The sequence below is a fragment of the Neocloeon triangulifer genome, unplaced genomic scaffold, assembly GCF_031216515.1.
Source record: "Neocloeon triangulifer isolate White Clay Creek 2 clone unplaced genomic scaffold, ASM3121651v1 ptg000003l, whole genome shotgun sequence".
Classification (NCBI taxonomy): Eukaryota; Metazoa; Arthropoda; class Insecta; order Ephemeroptera; family Baetidae; genus Neocloeon; species Neocloeon triangulifer.
Genome location: NW_026775546.1, coordinates 1728459 through 1742456, shown reverse-complemented (window position 1 = coordinate 1742456; position 13998 = coordinate 1728459). Strand labels below are relative to the sequence as shown.

The following is a 13998-nucleotide window of genomic DNA, read 5'->3' as shown; positions in this document are numbered from 1 at the left end:
TAATTTGGATAGCCGGGCCAGCAAAATCGAAGAAAAGGAAAGGAAATCGAAAGAACATAATTAAGTGTTGCGGGAAAAAATCGTGTTTCGGGACTACAAACAAAACAGTCAACAATAGGATGACAAGCACTGCTTTGAAACATTCAAACCCAATAAAACAAATCACCACCACTGATCTACAAATACATGAAACTTCAACGTCTGCTTCTGGAACAGATTCAGTAGGGATTACTGAAGTGATTACAGATCCTAGCAGTCAAGAAACTTCTTCAGCTATGATCGGTTGTTAAATTATTTTGGAAATCTTTTTGATTAAAATTGATCATCTGCAGAGTCTTCCAGTGTCAATTCAGAATCTACGACAAATACTGCAGACGCATCAACAGAGCCTTCCACTGTTGAAACCTCAACGACAACAGTAAAATTCAGTTTAAAAATAAAATGATCAAATGCACTCAAGATTAATATTTTTCTAGTTACCACCGTTGTGCAACTGCCCAGCTTGCGTAAAAGTAGGACATTTTAATATGAGAGCTTTTATTTTCTGATTATTTAATCCTGATTTTCAAACTAGCAAAATGTAGTCAGCAGTGGAATCAGCTTTAAAGGTTTTAAATAATAATTAATAACAATTCTAATTTTTATTTATGCTGCTGTTTATATTTTTAGACCCAGAAACTTACGGTGAATGGACAAGCGTGGACAATATTACATATTTGTTTGGAGGCAGTCCGGTGATTATTTTCAAAACTATAGAAGAACCAAAATATTCCAATCAATATTGTTGGTAGATGATATGGTCAAATGCCTGGCAAAAGTGTTGCAGCTATGGGATGACGCTCATTAGTTTTGAATCGTTACAAAAGCTCAAACGCGTCGGAGAAAAGTTGCAAAGTAAAAAGCTTAAAAATCACATATTGTGCAGCATTTTTATTTTCAAAACTAGATTGGCCGTACAACACTCGATTCTGGACGAGTGGAACTTCAAAGGGATGCACCAGTGGTTCTTTTGTGTGGTGCTCAAGCAACAATCCCCAGTTCGACGCCGGGATTTGGCACGCAAATCAGCCAGATGAGAAAAATATTAGTGCAGGCGTTTGCGTCAGCACTAGCTTAGAAAACGGAACTTTTCTGCTGAACGACGATTTTTGCTCCAACAGATACGCGTTTGCATGCGAAGTATAATTTTTGAAATTTTAATTTTTCACGTAAAAACGCCGATTTTCAGAGCGCGCAGATGGCCAACCCAGGCGAGTTGCTGCAAAACGGATGTCCACCAAATCAGAATTGCGGAAACAACATGATTGGCGTATTTTATTTTTTGGAAATTCCTAAATTTAAAATGAATATTTATATAAAAACAGCTACCCACTTACAATTCCGATCAACTTATCTACGGTTAATTAATTTTAACAAAAATTAATCTTCTTTAACTTAAGAATTATTATAGAGCCCGGGCCAATCAGAGGGACTTTTTCTAGTAGCTGCGGATTAACCTACTATATCTCAAGAATGAAAGTATGCAACTTTTTAAATATGCCATAATCGAAAGGAACAATTTTGTGGTTTTTCATTCAGAAATCTTGGGCCGATGCAAGAAACTATTGCTGTAGCATCGGAATGGACTTGGCGAGTGTCAATCTGATTGAAAAAATAGACTGCCTTTCTCAAGTTTTTACAAGTATAAACAAAATAACCATCCATAATTTTTATTTCTTACAATTAGCCTCTTCAACTCCTCATTAACAACGAATGTGAAATTAATAATCAATTCCAGCCCATATTTATTCAATTTTCCTAATTTAAAAAAAATAGCTAAGATGGAATGAAATTAACGAAAATTTAAAAGGGGATTGTTTAAAAACTTTTTGGTCTCTTTTTAAGTAAATATTAAATACTCATTTAAAACAATCAAACAGAGTTTCCTACACGATTGAATGAAACGTCGTATTGGAGTTCAGGCAGAGCAACAAAAATACCAGGAAAGCACTACTGGTGCTCAACAGAATCATATGTGTATCCTCAAGAAACAGTGTGGGCTAAGGACTTCCCCAAAAATGAGCACACCTGTATTGTCATCGCATTCAACACAGCAATTAACAGTACTGAGCTGCAGACGGCATTTTGCGAGGAGGAAAAACCGTTCATATGCTCGGTGTGCAGAATAAATTTTATTATTATAATGGACAAATAGACAACAATAATAGAAAAATTAATCCACGTGATCAATGGTAATCTTATTAATTTTGTAAAAACAAAAAACAGGCAAGCGCCCTCAGTGCACTGGTTGCACAAAGGATGTGGTACGATTGCTCGACAACTTACGGACTTGCCAAAGGTAATAAGAAGTGGTGATAACATAAATGAAAAATAAGTTATGTATTTAAAGACTGGTGAAAAAAATCAAGTTTGAAGCTCAAAACGTCCAAAATAAAGTCATTTTATAGCATTATAGAGTCTTTTTACCCTGTCGATTTTGGAAATTTTGTGAAGGTCAAAGAAAAGTTTGATCAACATTAAAAATAAAAAACTGTTTAATTTTTGAAAAAAAAATAAGTTTAACAAAAACGAAACAGGATAAATATTGAAATTATTTAAATACATAATAAATTTTTGGAACAAGAATAAAATACAATGTTATGTATCAAAATGAAAAATAAGCAACAATTACTGCTGAAATTTTAAAAATCAAGACTGAAAATAAGTAAAAAATCTCAAAAATTTAGGTTTTTTTCTTGAAAACTTAAAAAATTGTTTTTTGTTCGACATTAAATTTTGAATCAGGATGAAATTTTTACAGTGATCTCTACTTTGTCAGAATTGATTTTGGAACAAATCAAAAAATTATTATCCGTTTCTTTGCCACTCTCTTAATTTTAAATTTTGCAATGCTAATATTAATGTTTAATTTTGACCAACAGATGAAGAGGATGAACTTTTACAGTTTTCACTGACGCTACCAGTACAAAGATTAATGGTGAATTTTTTTTTATTAAAACTTGCAAAACAGTAAAAGATTTCCTTGAAAAGTGCTATGCCAGGTGCATTGCCCATTATCACCACAAGGTATTTAATCTGACTGAGAAATTAGAAAAATTTTATAAATAATTATAAATTTTTTAAGATTGCAGATACCAGAATAAATGGACCGAACATTTTACAAGTTTTGGAGCAACTTCAGTTGACTCCCGCCGAATTGCAGGGAGCGTATGTTGGTTACGAAAAGTGTGAAAATACTGGTAATTACATTTTGCACACATACAATAATTACGATTAAAACCAAAATTTCAACCAACAGTGCTGCCGATGAATTACAGTCGGTGCCTCTTCACTTACATGGTTGCAAGGTGCGCTCTCGCAAATGGCTACCTGGTTATGCAAAAAATGCTGACATTTTCTACTGGTAGCTTGAGACAGTTTGTAAGTTAAACTCCAGGAAAAATATCACAATTCCAAACGTGACATTAAAATAGCTGCCATCAACTTTGCCGTGTGATCCAAACTACCAATACTGCGATACTGGCCTTCCATGCGTGCAAAATGTATGAAATTTCTATATAAAACTGATCAGAATAGATCATTAGGCTATTTTAAGGCTGCCCTCATTGGTCAGTTGAAAACAACAGGCAAAAGTAATAAATTAAAACTCAAAATTTTAATTTTAATTGCAAAATTTTAAACCAAAATTCAGCTGATATAGGAACTTTAGTCAGTCTACCCAGTGGAGCTAATTATTGTATAGTAAAGCGGGAAGTTAAATTTGTGAGTGATGCGGATTATTATTTTTTGTTTTTCAATCCAAAATATTGATTTTTTTATCAGTTATACAGCTCAGCATATTCATACTGCTGCTCAATCGGAATGAAACTAATAGAAATTGATAATATGAAAAAGTTGGACGACTTGCTGCAGTTTGATCCAACGTGTATGAGATTAATGTTTAAATTATTCCAATTCTACTTCATCAATGATTGTAGTAAGGCCTCTGAACCTGACAGTGGTTGGCCCATTGAAGGAAGACGAAAACGGAGAACCATCAAAGTGGTGCTCATCGGGCGCATCGATTCCTCTGGCTCTGTTTCCGCAGGGCAAAATTCCCAAAGACCCATGTTTCAAACGAACAAATTGCTTGTTTTTAAACCTAAACGCCGACAACACCTTGCTGTATGATAATTGCGAGTATACCTCGGTATCATTCTTTGTTTGTGAATTATAAAAGCTAAAAACAAAAATTGAAATTATCAGTTTGTGAAAATATATATTTCAATATTTTACAAGAATTTCTTTTTCTTTTTGGATTTTACTTATTTGTATTATTTTCATTGAAAATCCCGTCTGATAATTTTAAAACTTTTAAAGGAAAGCGCCGAATTTCTATCATATAATAGGTCACGCCAGAAACTGAGCATGCACCCCCTGACCCCAACCGGTAGAGAACCCATGACCTCCAGAAAAGTAACCACCGTACCATAAAGTAATTGATTGGAGCTGAAATTCTGTCCTGCTGTACAGACTATACACGTTATTAGGTTACTCTTGCCTGGATTGCCCTTTAATTCAATGATCTCTAGAGTTGCAGCAGTGATGCGGCTGATGAAATGATGCTTCGGAAGGGGATTTTGAGATCAGCAGCTACTCAAAAAATAGCCGTACAGTTTGGAAAACTATTCCAACTTCCAGCTGATATAAAAATACTATATTTAATTCAGTGTGAAGATTTGAAAATAAAAAACTCGCATCTTGTTTTTAATATTCAAGACTTCTTATCGTTGTAAGACTTAATATGACTGTGCCAATCATATTAAATAGCTAATTTCAATAGTTTCATTACTCTTGTTTTGAAAATTTGCACTTGCCGATAGTGGCTTGGAGTAAACTATATTAAATTAGTTCACTAAAATTATCGCAAAAATATATAAATATTGAAAAATTAGCATAATATTGGATTATGAAGGACTGATTGAACGTTCTTTATTAAAAAAAAAAAATCAAATTTAGTAATCATATTTAATTTCTTTTCCAGTTTTTGTAATACTGAGCAAATTTTGAATTTATTTATATGACGTTGCGAACCCTGATTTTCCGTCACATAATTATGATTAGTGGATGGCACTGTGCAGAGTAATCTGTTCGAGAGGGAGGCAGTGCAGTAAAGCCGACGAGATTTAATATTCTCTGCTCTCGTCGGAGCGAGGGCGTGTAAGCAATCAACAGGCGATGAATATATGCAGCGTGGCCACAAAACGGAACCCCGCCGTGCATGGATTAATTTCTGGATTTCGTTTTTGTTGTCGAGAGCAAAAATAAATTCAACTTTGTATCTCACCGAGTGCAGGATGTGGTGCAGGTGCGACGGAATGAAGACGGCGGACGACGATTGCGGGTGGACCGGCGCCGTCCAGGGGGCGGCCACCCACTGGTACGTCACCAAAACGGACACCACGGACAGGCCGCACACAGCCAGCAACACTTCCATGGAACTGCTGCGCATTCTGCAAAAAAGTCAATTATAAATAATAAATAAAATTTTTAAATACTAAATTAAATTTTACAAGTTTTAAATATTTTTTAAAACATATTTTTAAAATTTATTTGCAAATAAAATTTTGTTATTATTTTTTTTAATTTTATGGGATCAAAATATGTAAATAAAACATAATTCTATGTATTTTTAACAAATAACTAGTACATCAATGTAAATACAAGAAAATAAAAAATTATAATTTAGTATTGAATTGGATTCCTTGAAATTATATTCTATCAGCAATTAAACTCAATTTCGAGCGTTTTTTCAATTATAAATTTCAATGAATCTCTTTTATGACTTCCAATTTCTTAATTAAACTTCAACAAAATTGTACTATTCAAACTAAAAATAGTCATTTAGTTTATTTTCAAACAAGAGGATGAAGATAAATAAGAGTGTCCGTTTTGCAACACGTTATTCCAAATTTGTGTGGAGATACTTTCGGCAGAAGCGTTCCCTTGTATAAATAGAATGTATTGTGAGTGAGCTTTCGTCTTCAGTCAGAGGGACGGTTGGAAATAAATAAATTGGTCGCCGTCACTCACTCGTTCACTAATCACCCATTTGGCACCTGCAACTCAGCTCCTCACGCAATCGTAATCTATTCTGACACACACGTCGTTAAGTCTATTTTTTAAGTCCAGGCAGCGAGAAAGTGACGCGTCTGCATTCGAAATTTGTGCATTCCGGAACAGTTAGTTTAAAATTTGAAAACACTTCAATGTGAAAAATCAAGTTTTTCTTAAGAGTTTCCAAGAAAATTCAATTCGATTTATTCGTTCTTACCTATGCAAAAATAATTATTTGGAAAAATTAAATATAAATAAGTTGAAATTCTGTATGAAAATTTTATAATTTTTTTTTTTTTTATATATAATTATGAATTTATTTATTGCATTTTTTTTAACAAAATATGCTGAAGATCAAGTTTCCATCTTACTTACAATGGAAGGTAAGATTGCTCTTTTTTGAAACTAAAATGCAAAATGTCAAAGTGCACGCGACTTTTCTTCGATCCTTTGCATTTTGGATCGCAAAGCTTAATTATATTGATTGGAGCAATTTATTATTCGTCCGCTGAGCCGCTGGGTACATAAACTTCAAGTAGGATTACTTCAGCAGCGGTGCACAGTTTTGGAGCACCCTTCGGGATCTACAGGACGAGTAGAGCAGAATCTGGAGCAATCGATTTTCCACGTGCGCACAATTTTCGCCTCGAAACCCACGATTTTTCTGCCTCAACATTATTTTTTCGCATAAATTTTGAAAAAATCCGTCCCCGTCAATAGCAAAGAAACTCGTTTGTAATAATGCCAAGCATGCTGTGTTTGTTTGAAAACTCGATCCAGGACGACATTCAAAAGATTGAATTTCGCTGGCTGGCACACAAACATCAACCGGCCGTCAGTCAATTCGACCCTCCTTTGATGACTTTGCGTCTTTCTTTTGCTGCTGGCCTTTTATCCCACGTCAATTTTTTTGCAATAGTAATGAGAGGTTTGTTCAATTTCTTTCAAAAATTAAAATTGTTCTAATTTTCAGAGAGAAACAACTTAAAAAAATAATTTGTATTTAATTAACTAAATAAATTATAAGTAACCATAAGTAACTTAAAGCCTTTTTATTGTTTGTTTTTTATATTATTTTTAATTTATTTTTTTATTATTATGATATAAATCTTTTAATATTGAAAATCTCTGGACTAACTTTTTCTTTAAAAAAATTGTGACCATTGCACTTTTAAATCAAATTAATATTGGCCCTTCACACCATAATACAAAATATATCGAATAGACATATTCTTCCCAACACGCGTCCATTTTTTTTTCAATAATTTTCTTAGATCAAAGATATCTTACCACAAAAAGAAACCAAAGAGTATAAAGCATTGTATTTCAGAAATACCTCATTTGAATTTTGTGTATAAATCTGAAATTTTTATGAACCAATTTGAAAGAAAGCTTAGAATAATCTGACTTCTCTATTTATCGCAATAAAATATCCGTTTTTTATAAAAAGTTGCTCTCCCTCATCCGACTCATCGAGTGGATCCGCGAACTGCTCCTCTCTTTTTTTACTCTCCGTCTATGCTTACAGAAATGCGCACTCGAGCAAAAAACTTTTTCAGATCATCGTGTGTTCTCAGTCAGCCAATTTAGGCCGGCCGTGTGTTTGTGTTTATCTCGAACATAAATACCGAGATGCACTTCAAAAGTCAAATAAAATAAAAAGAGCGACTGCTGCTGGGAACGGAATAAGTAGATGAGTGCTCTGAAAGCGCCCACTCATTTTTGTCTTGACTGCTGGCGGAAATCGTTTAGTGAAAAAAAAATACTAAATACCAGCGATTAGGTACGCATCAAGATGAATAAAATAAATATATGAAAATATAAATAAACGAATATGCACAAAATTTCAAGTCCAATAAATATGTGAGAAAATTTACTGATATTTTTTAAAAACTGAATAACTCACTGAGTCTACGTGATTTCAAGAAGAAATTAATAAAAATTAAGCAGGAAAATAAAAAAATGTAATAATCTCAGAATAATAAAAGGAAAAATGATAATAATCTGAGAATAATAAAAGAATATTAATGACTGAAATTTTTTGTTACTAGAGTTTTACAATTGAAGTTTATTTGCTAAACAAATTCGTTTTGATCTTCTGCCTTTCTAGCTTTAATAGGAGAGTCGTGTATGTTATATAATTGGAGCAGCGTTGGCGCAACAAAATAAATTGGCCGGCTCATAAAATCTAATTTCGAGCCTAATTGCGGCTTTTCGGCCGCTTTGTTGCCCGCAAATGAGATTTCTCGCGCGGCGCTATTGCGAACGAAGAGCAATTTAAAAATCGAGCAAGGTGAGAGCGGATATTGTTCTCGCGAGAGATTTGCACCCTTAATGGGAAGGGTGGCTCCTCTCTTGTGCAGCGCCTGTCGATTTTGACGCCGTTCTTGTGAAAGGCAAATCGGATACGCGGCGCGAATTGCGGAGGCGACGAATTGACAGCTTTTTGCCTCCGCGATTCATCGGTTTGAAACGTAAGAAGACGGAAAAAAATCCACGTCTCCAATTAAATTGATTTAATTGGATGCTCTTAGAAACAGCCCGGCGTGGAATCAATTATTATATTGGATTTTCAAATGAAAATAAAATGTCAAATGTAATTTTTGAGAGAGTGCCTACAGATTTTTTTGCCAGTTCTATTGGAAAAAGCCCTAAAAAATATATAAAATTGCATGTAATGGATAATGTAGTAATAAACTGACAAGAGTATAAGTTGCATTTTAAAATATTTTGTTTTAACAACCTCAAATTTGTTAAAAGTTACCAATAGGTGAAGTACTTTAATTAATTTTGTGGTGATTTTGTTTTTGATGGTTTATTAAAATATAGATGGATCACATTTAAACCCAAATTTATGTGGTTAAATTTCAAGAAAAAATTAAGAAAACAATGGAAAAAGCTAAACATTTTGTGTAAATAAATCATAACAAGTGGCCAAACTTACACTGAATTTATAAAAAAAATATTTTAAATTAAAAAAACTTATTATTTTATGTTATTAATAAAGTAATAAATAAATATTAATAAAGTAATAAACTTTTGTATTTTTATGCACAATTTTTTAATTTTTATAATATATTTTGTTTTAATACTTTTAATTTAAATTGTTTTAAATTGAAAATATCAACTTTGAAAGTGTGTTTTTATTAAAATTTTTTTTCTATTTTAATTGATTTCTTTTTAAATTTCTATTGCACTTATTCATGGCAATTATTAGCAAAATGCTAGTGGAAAATACATTTCACCTGCTCTTTCCATGAATACTTTTTCAAGGTTTAAAGTGCAGCTGATTACTCATATTTTCATGTCCCCCTTCGCTTTCGCTGTCAGCAGCTTCATCATTTCGCACTTTGGCGACTCTCTCATTTTTCTCCGCAGATTTAGTGGCGACGAGGGATTCGTCTCCGCGCACCCGTAATTCTGGCTAATAGTCCTCCCTGTTAGAATAATGGTGACTCGACGCCCTTTTGTCATTATTACACACTACCCAGATAGGTACGCGCTCCCCGTTAACAAATTGCCACACACCGCCTCATAAGTCACTCTCTGAGAAGTATAAAAACGTATAAAAATTATTCACGTTTTTTTCTAAAGACTTTTGAAAATTTCTCTAGATATTTTTTTGAATGCGATCTTCAATTTCTTCATCATTTATCCTTTCAGGGATTTATTATAAATTTCTGGAGCTTCAATTTTTCTGCATTATTTTAATTTTTTACAATAGTTGATGAAACAAATTTCGTTGGAACCTTGTTAAATTTATCACTTTTTAAGAGCAATAATAAATCATAAATATACAATTTACCTTCTTTTGAAAGTAGTGTTGATCATAAATTTAATCAAATTCTTTTATAGTGTCTATAATTACCAAAAATCACATGTATAAATGATTTAAAAAAAAAAACGGTGTGATTTTTAATATTTTAAAAGCAAAATCTTGTCCTTTGATTCAGTTATGAGCAAAATTGGCGCAAAATGCAAATTGATCGATGGAGTTCAATTTTGGATCTGGCGTCATTCCACCCCTGAAGATATTTGTCTTCCTTTTCTCCTTGCCCCAGAGGACGTACGTGCCAGTTTTTCCCATTGCAAATTAATGCTTGCAGATATGAAAGCCGTCGTTTTTTGTGCGATTCCTGATCCACTGCACAAACCATCGCTTGGGCAATAAAAATAATTTACGGCGTCTCACATGTTACAAAATAAATCTCGCACCGCCGACTGACCCTCAAACAAAATACATATGTGTGTGTTTTCGTCCGGAAGTCGTCGGCGATCCGCACGCATCATTTAGCAGGCGATTTATATTCGCTAGAATCTGCTCCTCACCCTTTGCTCAGTTTATTTTGAGCTGCTTTTAATTCCAGAGCTATGAATCCTACTATAACATTTTCATATTATTTTTTTTTATGTGCTGGAATTAACAAATTTTTTTAAATTAAATTTTATGTTTACAAGGTTTTTAGTTTTTATCCGAGAAATTTAGGCTTTTTTCGTGTACGAAAATGTGGTGGTCCAATTTTGACCAACAATTCACTTTTCTCATAAACACAAATTGTTTTCAAGAATTGAATTTCAATAAAATGTGTTTTAATAAATTTGGCGAATGAACAACAATAGTAAATAAAGATTTATCTTAAATTTTTCCTCAATATTCAAATTTTGTTTAAAACTTTATCTCGTTTTTTTAAGGTATTTTATTAGAGAAACGGTCAAACATAAATTTACTTCTATCAAAACTGTTTTTGTGGAGAAGCAAGTTTGTTGTTTTTTATTGGGTGGGCCGCGCCTCTGCATATGGACGCGCTAATAAAACTGGCAGATGCACTCAAAGGGTTGCCTGTGTTTCGTGTGTGCTCTCTGCTATGTTCGCTCTCGCCAGCGAGATGCTTTATGGCTTGTTTAATAAACACAAGATGTTGTCAGAGACCTTCTCGCACCAAAGCCGAGACCGCCGCCGAGCTCACTTACTTAATGTAAATTTTAAAATGACTGAAAGAGGCTCTCTGTTGGTGAGAAATTTTTTAATTCATGATGGATGGAGGGACTGTTTTTAATACGCCCTCTCGAGATGGAGCAACTTGTTGCAGACTGTCATGTGCTAATTCAATCTAAAAGGAAACAAAAAAGGAACAAAAAAGTTGGTAAAATATGAGATGAAAGACAGAGCTAACTCATGCAGCTAAAAAATAAGTTTAAGAATTGAGCTGTTGATACTGGTTTTTTAAAGAATAATCTGCTATCATTTTTAAAACAAAAATTTGAATTCTTTCCAAAATATCTTTATATCTATTTTTAGTAAAATAGTTGAAAAAAAATATGAACTTAAATTGACTTTAGGCGGTGTAATTTTACATATTACCCAATTTATTAATACATTTTGGTTCATCTCTCTCATCTGATTTTTTCCAATCTGCGTTTTCCCGCAATCAGCACTTTTGCGGCTTGCAGAAGTGTTTCCCTGCCCATACATTGTGTAAGGGAGACGCTCTCAGTTTAATTATACGGTCGGTCAGGGCTGGGGGTAAAATGATCTGCGCTAAACTTTTTATACCAACAGTGCAGGTGCTCTGATGCCCCATCAGTGTTTCGCAAATTAATTGAATTCGATCAAAGTGGCTTCCTACGTGGAAAATCAGGATATCAATCAAATAAAAGGGAAATAGAAAATGCATTACAAAATATCATTTGCAGTTACCAGAAATTGGAACAAAAGAAAAATTTGTTTATTTCAAATTTATAGAAAAAGTATGTTACATGTGAACTTACTGAAACGATTTTTTTATAAATTTTAGAATTTAATATTAACAGAAAGCATTTTTATGGTTACAATGGAAATTTATAAAAAAATCTTCCCACAATTAGTAATTTATTTTATTATTATTTGAATTTTTTTAAAGATTGAGCACGAAATTCTATTCTAATTTTAGAAGTTGCAAATTTTGCACGCACATCTGCATTCGACCCGTTTACATCCTACTTCCGGTATCACATGACTATACTTTTTGGTGTCTCTCGAGAGTATCAAAGAAGAAAGAACGTTTTAAGAGGCGTCCGCTCGCCCTTTGAAAATATTTCCAAATAAAATGCGTTTATTTTTAGCTTGATTGCTGCACGGTTCGGTGAAAATTAAAACGCCTGAAAATTAAAATCTGGTGTGGTGGGACCCTTTTTGTAAAAATAACTCGGTGTGGCTTTTCGCAGCAATTTATTTCGCCCAGCTGAGAGTGCTCGAGACACAAAATTAATAGTCCACCAGAGCATCCAAATGTCTCTACTTAAAAACGCCCACTGCTAAATTTTGATCCCGAGAGCTTTATTTTTATTAGTCAAAAATATGGAGAATCTTGAAGAACATGAGGTGAGAAATTTTTCCTTGTAACATCTCAGTTCAAATAATGCAAAGTGCATTTGAAAAGGGGTCGAGTGTGTGTAATTTAGTGGCGCCTGAGAGTCAAATCACGCGCCGCTCATTCATCTTTGCGGCCAAATCCCTGGCCCCTGAATGGGCCTATAAAGGCGGACGAGAAAAGACGCCGCTTGCATGAAATCGACGCGCACTTGTTCTCGCCAACCACCTCCTTGACAACGCGGCTTTTTTCCCTACGTTATATTATGCCTTTTACGCCTGAATTATGCATGAGAATGTGAGCGGGAGTTTTCTTTTTTACTTTCAAATTTGACATCCCGGCGACAACACAACAAAACAAATAAAAAACAATCGTGTCAGATTTTCTAACTGATTTCATTAATTTCCTGATAATTTGTTTCTACACAGTATTTTAATATTTTTCTGTTTTACACAGACTGAACAGCATTGTATGCTAATTAAAAAATAATATTTAATGCTTAATGTAAATTACTTAAAAATTTAGCAAAAAGTTTTTGAAATTATTTTATCAAATTAAAGTTAAGCATAAAACAACATAAATTATAATTTATTAAAATAATAAATCAATTTTGTTAATGTTTTAAAAGCTTTAAAAGAAAAAAATTTTTTGTATAAATTATTTTGCGTAATTATTAATTTTTTTAATTTTACTTTATAAAATTTTAATTAAAAGCACTACTCATTTTTCTTCACATGTTGTACAGAAATATCGTGGATCAAAGTGTTCTGGCCAAGAAAGTTAGCTTCTATCTCGTCTGGCCTATCATAATGGTCGCGGGTATAATTTGGGAGTTATTTTATCAGACGCACTCATCTCGACACAGCACATGTATTTAGAGCCAAAACGGGCATCGGTGGTCGCGGTGTTGCTTTATGCTGCCGGCGTGTTTGACTCCGGCCCACAAAAATATGGAACGTACTTTTTTAAATTACTGTTTATTGTTTTTGTTTGATTTGGTATACAACGACGAAAGGTCACAACCAACCGAGCTAGATTTTTCTCCGCAAAATGTACACAAAACTGGTTTGACGCAAAAAACCTATTGTCTCACTGGAATGTCATTTTGCCAGTAAATAAAGTGTCCTGTCAATTTGGAAAATTGAAAAAATTGTAAAAAATAATTCAGTTAGAATTTATACACAAATAAATTTAACTAAAGAAAGCATAAGCCATTAGCTAAATAAGAAACTATTTTCACAAAAACTGGAAATAAATAACTGCTCTCATCGGTTAATTATTTATAGATAAATAAAAATTGTTACTATACAAAAGCGTGTATTTTTTTCTTTTTTAAATAAAAGTTTGGATGAAAATTAAATCTTTTTATAGTTTAATTTCAAGCTTGAAAAATGGCAAGCGAGTTCCGAGGACATTGAAATGTCGGCAAATCGCTTTTTTAGATAGTGCCTCGTTTTTAACTCACCTGCCTGCTGAAGCCCGAAAGCGTGCGGATCGTCGCGAGTTGCGTGTGTCGGCGTGGTGGTTCCACTTGGACTGCTGACTGACTGAA

The 13998-nt window shown here is 33.4% G+C and overlaps 2 protein-coding genes across 2 annotated transcripts in view; one reads left to right on the top strand and one right to left on the bottom strand.

The window, feature by feature from the left end:
- Positions 1-13998, bottom strand: part of LOC132205886 (uncharacterized) — a 43762-nt gene extending 29764 nt beyond the window's left edge. Inside the window, exons 1-2 of the mRNA XM_059635238.1 lie at positions 13912-13998; positions 5327-5492 (exon numbers count right to left, since the gene is read on the bottom strand). Coding sequence (XP_059491221.1) covers positions 5327-5491 — 165 coding nt within the window. The 5' untranslated portion in view covers position 5492; positions 13912-13998. The remainder of the gene's footprint in view (positions 1-5326; positions 5493-13911) is intronic.
- Positions 108-4216, top strand: LOC132193075 (uncharacterized). Its single transcript, XM_059613444.1, has 22 exons — positions 108-282; positions 333-418; positions 477-512; positions 575-608; positions 670-734; positions 792-894; positions 947-1179; positions 1229-1309; positions 1365-1398; positions 1451-1518; positions 1579-1681; positions 1920-2155; positions 2266-2338; positions 2922-2977; positions 3031-3066; positions 3125-3239; positions 3299-3420; positions 3474-3542; positions 3596-3632; positions 3692-3762; positions 3823-3925; positions 3978-4216. The coding sequence occupies exons 1-22, from the start codon at positions 120-122 to the stop codon at positions 4214-4216; spliced, it is 2163 nt and encodes a 720-aa protein (XP_059469427.1). The 5' UTR covers positions 108-119.